At 37.9% G+C, this 9,228-nt stretch overlaps 1 protein-coding gene across 4 annotated transcripts in view; it reads right to left on the bottom strand.

The window, feature by feature from the left end:
- KCNIP4 (potassium voltage-gated channel interacting protein 4) overlaps positions 1 to 9,228 on the bottom strand; it is a 526,085-nt gene that overhangs the window by 1,064 nt on the left and 515,793 nt on the right. For all 4 annotated transcript variants that reach the window (XM_007187624.2, XM_057547214.1, XM_057547215.1 and 1 more), the window contains exons 5-7: positions 4,047 to 4,154; positions 2,033 to 2,137; positions 1,330 to 1,392 (exon numbers count right to left, since the gene is read on the bottom strand). In XM_007187624.2, coding sequence (XP_007187686.1) covers positions 1,330 to 1,392; positions 2,033 to 2,137; positions 4,047 to 4,154 — 276 coding nt within the window. The remainder of the gene's footprint in view (positions 1 to 1,329; positions 1,393 to 2,032; positions 2,138 to 4,046; positions 4,155 to 9,228) is intronic.

Genomic DNA, 9,228 nt, shown 5'->3' with positions numbered 1-9,228 from the left:
TTCTAGTAGGCTTTAAACACTTTATTTAACTCTGACTTGGTGTTACGAGGGGATATTTCTCAAATTATTAATAGAATGCCAGCATGGAAACTGGAGAGGCGCAGAGCATAATCAAAGCGAGCAAGGCAAACTGGCATTTTAGGTAATCACCCGCCAAATCACAGAGACTTATACACATGGAAGGATACAGGGTTTGTGTGTGAGCTAAGAGCCAACTTCATGAAGATTGGAGGTTGGGGTTTAGGAGACAGGTTTGTAGTAATTACACCTCTCTTTCTGAGTCTGTTAGGGCTAAATCTGTGTGGCCTTTAGGAACCTTTAAAAACGAATGGTCTCTCAGTGCCAGAGAAAGGATTGTTTGGGAGAAACCATTTCCCAGTGTCTGCAGTTTAGCATGTTCCTTAGAAACTTAGGGGGACAGACTTTGGGCAGGATAGGGGCACTTGGAGATTGTGACTATTTATAGCACTGGAAAATGGTAGCAGAACTAATGATGACTTCCACTATTAGATGCCAAGTAACAATACCACCATTAAGTAGGTTGATATCACCAAGTTCATTCAAAGGCCGTCACATTGAAATGTGAGTTGAGAAAAAGGCAGGCATCAGGAAAGGGACAGTATATAAACTTGAAAATAATGAGAAAAACTAAAGCACCAGCAAACTTCTTTGTCTCTATAATTATTTTAAAAATTCTTAATCCTGGTTCTACCCACACGTCAAGTCAAATAATTCTAGGTATGCTAATACTGGTCTGCCACCAGATGGTGGAGAACCACATGGACTTTTCCTCAGGGAGAAATTTCTGCTGTTTAATTTTGTGACTGAAGACCGTTACTGGTTCAGCCAAAGACATCTCTTGTCCACATACATTGAAGCAATGATGTTTCTCTTAGAAATCGGATATAAGTTTGGCCAGTGATACACTCTTGGCTGTACTGGAATTCTAAATCTACGGGGGATATGGTTGACAAGATACCTGTTATATGCTAGCTCTGGGGAAAGAACAATTCAAGTCTCACATATGTTTTATCCTCAGTGATGAATATTCTAAAGGATCTGAAGAGCAAAAACACACATGTGCAACCTTCATCTCTCCAGGGCTTCCCTCATAGCCTGCCTCGGGATAGACAATAAATGCTGATGAACTGAATGTGCAAATTGGTGATTGTTTTCAGAGTGGTAGGCCTATTCATCTCAGCTTTGTAGAAGTGGTGATCTCAGGCATATGATCTTTATACTTTGCTCAGTTCATGGTGGCTGGCTGGCAGGACTAAGTTCAGCTGTTAAGGAAGCAAAAGGGATAGTTCCTTTACTGTCGTTACTTACTTTTTGGCAACTTTCGATGAATTCATCTATGGTAACGACTCCATCTTTATTTTTGTCCATTTTCTGTTCAGGAAGAAAAGAATGAAAAAATTTGCTCAGACTTACCCCTTGATACCCTCACACAGAACTGAACAAGGTGAAGCTGATGAAAAGAAAGCCCAGCTGCTTATTTTATGGGGAGGAACTGCTTCAGAGCACAAACTAGTAGCTTCTTAGTGTTAAGAATCGTGGCTGACTGCTTTTAGGCTGTTGCCTTTTCAATAGAATGTGATATAGATCTAGAGTCACTCTGTTCTAGTAAAATCCTACCCTCCAGCTACGACAGACTTCCGGCAACTTGCTGAAACTATCAGAGCCTTGATTTTCTCATCTGTGAGATGGGGCTAATGAGGATTTATAAATAACCTCATAGGGGCTTGTGAGAAATGAATGAAAACAAACACCCCAAAACATATGAGACATGGCAATTGCTTGGTGTTCTATCCAGGATATGGTGAGTGTTCAGTAAGTGGAGTTATCAATATTATGATAAATTCAAAACCAAAATTACTAAATTAGTATGATGATAATTATTCTATAGTTTTGTCTCTTTCAGTAAAAATTGTTTTCCTTTTACATTCTTTTGAATCATCATGATGCTTTGCAAACATCAGGAAATTTGCTCTTAATTTCACTTCCTCTCTGACTTCTATTGCATTCCTACCTGGAAAAATGTTTCAACGTGTTGTCTGGGAGCATCTTCTTTGAGGACAGGATATGTGCATTTACCCATCATATCGTATATCGCTTTCATTATATCAAGCATTTCCTGAAAGGAAAAGGCAGTCACATGAAGCCGCATGCAATGTGAAAATAAACCACTCCAAGAAGCTTTGACAGATTATTCCTACTCATTTTCAAATTTTTTATTTTTCTTTGATTCTTCATTAAATGTCTTGGTTGTCCCAGAGGAAAAGCCAATGGCCTTATGCCTTAAAAGCAGCAGAATCGGAATGTAAGAATCAAATCGGATCTTGGTTTCAAAATGAATGAAATTCCCATATATCTAACATGATCAGGAAAGAAACATTCTGGTTTAGTGTTTGGACGTCCGTAGACTTCAATTGGCTATCTTTGCTTTATTGAGTTATTATATATTTTATATGTTGATTATCAATTTCCATTTATTGAGAATAAAATAAACTCCACATCATGAGAATTTTACTAAAACTGATAAGTCTCAAAGCTCTTAGGGTTTTCATTGTGTTTTTCCTACTATGGCTTTAACTAAAGTCACACATGTAGATTAGCCAAAATATGACCCTGGAAACACTTCGAAAGTTTAATTTTTTAAATTAAAACAAAATCTAGTTTTTGATTTATAATTTTCAATCTTAGTGAAAATAATATCTAGTTAACCTAGACATTCAGATTTATTGTTTACACTTGTTTTCTTCATATCGAAGTTTCCACAGAAGAGTATGGATTAAGTCGATAATATGGATGTAATATATATTTACTTCTGAGAGTATTCAATTCCATTTTAAATGATAAAGCAGCTTATAGTTTGTAAATCATATGTGAAGCCCTTTAAGATGTTTTGAGCACAGAAGTTTGTTTGACATAGAATTCATGAGATGTGTTGGGTATAAATGGTAAGAACAGCATGTTTATGTTAAACATAGAAAGGGATAGAAAAGGATCAAAGGACCAAGAGACACCTAATATCCTGGAGGCACCTGAGTACTAAATGTTTATTGTGTACTAAATATACAAGAGGCACTAAGTATCCAGGAGATATGCTCGACATACCTGAATACTTAATACTCATGAAGTCTTAATTCGGCCACCCATCTGTGAGACCCATCTGGCCCCATGTGTCCTCTGATCAACAAATAAAACCCATGGCCATTGATCAGGTTAATTGTCACATTGTAACTGTGGTCAGGTGAACTTGTCCCTGTGTCTTCAGTAGAGCAAGTTGATGTCATTGGCCCAAGATACCTTCTATTTGAGGAGCCTAATCCTCAAAACTCAACTCGGGGGAAAGCTAGCGAGAGAAAGGACATATGGACACTGAACCACATCCAGGATTCAGGTAATGTGGTCTTTCAACCCTACCTCCGAGACTCCATCCTAAATTTGTTATCTTACCGCATCCCTCCCCCCTTGCTTCTTGCTGTGTTTTAAATTACTTTATTAAACCATTTGATATGAGCATCTGAATTTGGTCTGTGAGGCTTCTTTTTTAGATAGCCCACCTGGGAGTTTATTTGGGGCTCCACTATCATATCAGGTCATTTCCCACACAGTACAGGTCACTACATAATCCACACGATTTTAAAATTGCGTCTGTTTCCATATGGACCGCATTATATGATAGAAAAAAAGGTTACAGGCCAAATATTCTAACGTGTGGATATATTTTCTTCCTATTTGATTCCAACTTCTATCTTTATTCCATGTACAGTATTCATTAAAATGCTATTAGGAAATCAGGATGTAATCCTTCTATGTTTTACTTAATCCTTCTATGTTTTATATTTACTTTGCAGATTAACCATAAACTATTTCTAGCATTCCAAATTTTTCATCAGAATATTTCCCCAGCACTACAGAAAATATTTTAGACTTCCTGAAAAAGTGATTCTAAAATAATAATTGCGATTGTTTAACATTTTGAAGTGAAAAAATGAAAATGGTCTGAAGGCTAGCTGTGTTGGTGAGGCATTTCTTACTTCTTTAGTGATGTAGCCATCTTTATTTATGTCATACAAATTAAATGCCCAGTTGAGTTTTTCTTGTACTGTCCCCCGGAGCAAAATGGAAAGACCCTTGATGAAATCCTAAAAAAAAAATAAAAATACAATTTGATATGACATTTCTTAAAAAAAAAAGTAAAACACAAACTCTAATAAAATTCTCTGTCAAATGATGGAAGCAAGGGTTACAACCCTCTGGATTTTGAACCATTTATTTAGCAAAGTGGTCCATGTGTTCCTGATTATCTTTTTTTCTAGAGATTTTTTTGTGGCCATAAACCACTCCTTAGGTTTAATATTCTTACTTTCTAATTGGAAACTGTGACTTAAATCTACTGTGGAACTGGAAATTGTGTTAGAACAGACACCCAAACAACAAGATGCATGTGTATAAGTGGTATTACTTTCCACTACAAGTGCACACAATTCTTTTACTGAAAATAATCTAATAACATTGTAACTTTAAAAATACAAGCACATACATAACACACTTCCCATGAACAAGATCTGCTAACAAGAAATATGGACTGTCCTTAAGATATAGGCCAATTGAAGGCTTTTAGAAATCAAGTTATAATATGCAAGGGGGCAGAAGTTAAGAGAATGGAGCTGAAAGCCAGGCTGCCTGAATTCAAATTCCAGCTGTTTGATCTGATAGCTCTGTCCTCAGACAACTTACCATACTTTTGCCTCTATTTTCATATCTGTAGAAGGGAGATGTTAGTATCTACTTCTTAAATTTTTTATGAGGATTAAAAGAGTTAAGCTGTTTATAACGGTGTCTGGCAAGGGCATCGGCTATGTGTTTGTCCAAGTAAATGGAAACCTCAGTCAGTATCATTGTTAGGCTGCTGTGATTGAACCGCAGAGAAACCAGATTAACTTGATCAAATTCATATATATGTGTTGTTCTGTAGGCAGGGTTAACATTACAATATGTGAATTCTGATCTCACATAGAACTGACAATCTGTCGTTAGGTAGGAATGAAAGAGCAGAAGATGTTACCAAGTCCAAGCTCATAGAACTGACAATCTGTCGTTAGGTAGGAATGAAAGAGCAGAAGGTGTTACCAAGTCCAAGCTCGCTCTGCTCCCTGCAGGACAGGCCAGTAAATCTGGAGACGAGGTGTTGAGGCAAGGAATATGACTTTATTCGGAAAGCCGGCAGACCGAGAAGATGGCAGAATAGTGTCTCAGAAAGACCATCTTATCAGGGTCTGGATGCCAGTTTCTTTTATAGAACAGAGAGGGGGAGGAGGTGAGGAAGTAATGTAAAAAGGCCATAAGTCTTGCAAATAAGCTGGAATGGCCAGCCTCGGGGAGGGGATGTGTTAATTTCTTCTTTTCTTGCAGCGGTTCACAGGTGGACAGGGTCAGGATGCTTCCCTGAACAAAGGCACTTTGGTTTACCATTCAGGCAGGGGGGCAGTGTTCCCCAGGCAGGCCATTATGTATAGACAGTATCCTTTTAGTGAACAAAAGCAACGGGAAGCAAAGGCTAAAGTAAAAGAAACAGATCCAACACGTAGTCAGATTTTGTTCTTCCCTGTAACAAAGGGAAATGCAGAAGTGGCCTCTGGGTGACGTTGTATTCTCTCTCTACATTTTTACATTCCAACATTTTGTAATTGTTTTCCTGTCTTAATTTCTTTAAATGCTTTTTTTTTTTAAATGGGTGACATTCATGTAGTTCGAAATTTTAAAATATATAAGATTACTGATGAAAAGTATTCCTCCCATTCTTGGACCCTAGTCACCCTATTTCTTTCCCCTAGACAATTGGCATTAGTAGCTTCTTGTATTCACTTCCAAAGAACTTTTGTGCATATACAAGTGTAAGGCATATTTATTTACACAAATGATAGTCTAACAGGCTGTTCTGTCCTTTATTTTATTTTTAACTTAGCAATAAATCTTGGAAATAATTCCAATCTTTTTCACTGTTGCATATGTATGAGTGTATCATAGTTTATTTAGCCAATCTCCCATTGATGAATATTTAAAGATTTCCAATCTTATTAAAAACAAAGCCACAAAGAGTGACCTTATGCATACATACCTTACATTTTGAACAAGTATATCTGTAGGATGAGTTCCTAGAAGTGGAATTGCTGGGTCAAAGGATTTGAACATTGGTAAATTTTTATAGTTATTTTCAAATTTCCCCCCAAATTTCCCTCTTAAAATCTGTATATGAGAATAGTATAGCTTGTCAATACTATATGCTATCAAATGTTTTATCTTTTTCAATCTTAAAGGTTAATATTTCTTTCTCAGATTACTTAAAAATTGTATTTATTATGAATAAATTTGAGCATTTTTTCCAAATGTCTTGATTTATAGAAACTCTTCACATATTAGTGAAATTAGCCCTTGTCTGGGATATATCTTCAAATATTGCTTCCCAATTTATCATTTCTTTCAATTTGTATTATGTTGATTTTTGTAAAGTAGGCATCTTTTTATTTTTATATTCTAGAATTTGTCAGTCTTTTATATTTTTTGGTTTCTGTCATATTGAAAAGACATCTCCCATTCTGAAGTTATAAAAGGATACTCCCATGTTTTAATTCTAGTACTTTTTTTTTTTTTTTTTTAAAGGATTTTCTTATTTATTTATTTATTTATTTATTTTTGGCTGTGTTGGGTCTTCGGTTCGTGCGAGGGCTTTCTCCAGTTGCGGCAAGCGGGGGCCACTCTTCATCGCGGTGCGGGGACCGCCCTTCATCGCGGTGCGCGGGCCTTTCTCTATCGCGGCCCCTCCCGCTGCAGGGCACAGGCTCCAGACGCGCAGGCTCAGCAATTGTGGCTCACGGGCCCAGCTGCTCCGTGGCATGTGGGATCTTCCCAGACCAGGGCTCGAACCCGTGTCCCCTGCATTAGCAGGCAGATTCTCAACCACTGCGCCACCAGGGAAGCCCTAATTCTAGTACTTTTAAGGTTCACTTTTTTACATTTAAATCTTTGTTCCATTTGGAATTTACCCAATGTTTTTAGATAGCTGTCTGGTTTCACAATATTATTTGTTACCCACTGATTTGAGATGCAAGATTTATCATATCCTTAATTCTTTTATGTATTTATATTTCTGGAATTTATATTTTATTTCATAGTATATCTGTTTATTTAAGCACCTCTACTACATTGTTTCGGTTATTAAAACATTTTAGTAATTTTAATAGCTGTAAGGGCTATTTCCTCTTAATCCTTCTTTTTCAGCTATTTTCTTTCCATTTTTCCTTATTTAAATATTCCACCTGACCCCTATTGGGATGTTTATTGAGCTGGAGGTAAATTTACAGATCAACTTGGGCAGAACTGACAACTACATGTTGATGAGTCTTCCTATTCAAGACAATAAGAAACCTTTCCCTTGTCCAGATCATTTTTGTCATTGAGTATATTAGTTTCCTCTTGCTGCTGTAACAAATTACCACAGATTTGGAGGGTTAAAATAATACTTGTTTATTATCCTACAGATCTGGAAATCAGAAGTCTGAAATGGGTTTTACTGGGCTGAAATCAAGTTGGAGGCAGAGCTGCAGTCTCCCCAGTGGGTCTAGGGATAGAATTTGTTCTCTTGCTTTTTTCAGCTTCTAGAGGCCACTTGCATTGGTTGGCTTGTGGCCCCTTCCTCCATCTTCAAAACACAGTACTCCAACCTCCTGTTGTAGTATCTCCTCTTTGCTACCCTGATCTTCCTGCCTCCCTCTTACAGGGACCCTTGGGATTACATTGGGCCCATCCAGATAATCCAAGATGATCTCCCCATCTCAAGATCCTTAATCACACCTGCAAAAAACCTCCTTTACCATGAAAGGTAACACATCCTACATCTGGACATTAAGATGTGGACATTTTTGGTGGGTCTTTATTCAGCACACCAAACTCTAATACATTTTAGGACTTTTGTTTTTTCCAAGTTGTTCTTTCACATTTCTTAGTCATATTTATTTCTAGGTATTTTAATCCTTCTGTTGCTGTTATAAAGGAGGCCATAAGAATTCCTTAGTAGGCAGAGAAAAGAAGAGATGCAGGCAACAAATCTTGAAAATAAGTTTCTCAGGAGGTAAGAGAGGTCAAGAGAAGAAAGCATTTCACTGGGAAAGGATGGTTCATCTTGATACCAATCTGCTGGGGAATGAAAAGAGCTTACTGAGTCAGCAACATGGAGGTTGCCAGTGACTAAAGGGACAAGTTTCAGTGGAGGGGAGGGAGCAAAGAGTGATAGAGACTGTTAGAAAATTCACCAGCCATGGCTGCATATGAAGACAGAGGGACAGGACTATATCTGAAGAGGAGAACAGGATCACAGAAGAGACTTTTGAAGATGAGCACTTTGAACACTGAAGGGACGAATCTAAAAAGAGGAAAATACTAAAGATGTGTGTATGTGTGTGAGAGAGAGAAAGACAGAGAGAGACAGAGACAGAGACAGAAATGGACTGACTACTCCTGTGATGGTGGGAGAGATGGAGATGGTCTGCCCTGGGAAGGGAGGAGGCACATTTCCTCAGCTAATACAGAAGGAAGAAGGAGAACACCATGCAGATGCCCACAGCTAAGAGGTGGGAAGATGAACGAGTCCTCATCTGAGACCTTTAATGGGTGTTGTCTGCTTGGGAGTGAAGGACATGGTGGAAAGGATAAGAACTGAAGGTTTGAGGAGAGAGAAGGAGACAGCTCTGCTCCTGGACAATAAGGTGATTTGTGCAAATTACAGGAAGCTGCAGCTCCCTCAAAATATTTTTCTGCCATCTGCTGGAAAATGGTTGTAATATATTTAAACCTGTAGTATATAATATACTGTAATTAAGAGGTAATGACCCTCCTTGGAGTTGTGTAGTATACAACTTGCAAACTATATAAGCTTTGGCTTTTTTGGAAGGTATAAAATAGTCACTGCAGAGCATGGGAATGTAGGCTTACCAGAGAAAGATTGCTGGACAATTTTGAAAAGTCAGATGAGGTGGATGGTTATCAATATAATCCTTACCTGTCACTTCAAATCACAAAGTAATAGTTATATGCCTTTAGCTGAAAAGAGAGGCTGGACACAATATCCATGAAGACACGCTTAGAGCATTGGTTTTCAAATTGTAGCTTGCTGCAGAATCACCTGGAGGGCTTGCTGAAACAGCTTGCTGGGTCCCATGC

Source organism: Balaenoptera acutorostrata, chromosome 5, assembly GCF_949987535.1.
Source record: "Balaenoptera acutorostrata chromosome 5, mBalAcu1.1, whole genome shotgun sequence".
Classification (NCBI taxonomy): Eukaryota; Metazoa; Chordata; class Mammalia; order Artiodactyla; family Balaenopteridae; genus Balaenoptera; species Balaenoptera acutorostrata.
The sequence above is the reverse complement of the archived record's forward strand: the minus strand, read 5'-3'. Positions and strand labels throughout refer to the sequence as shown.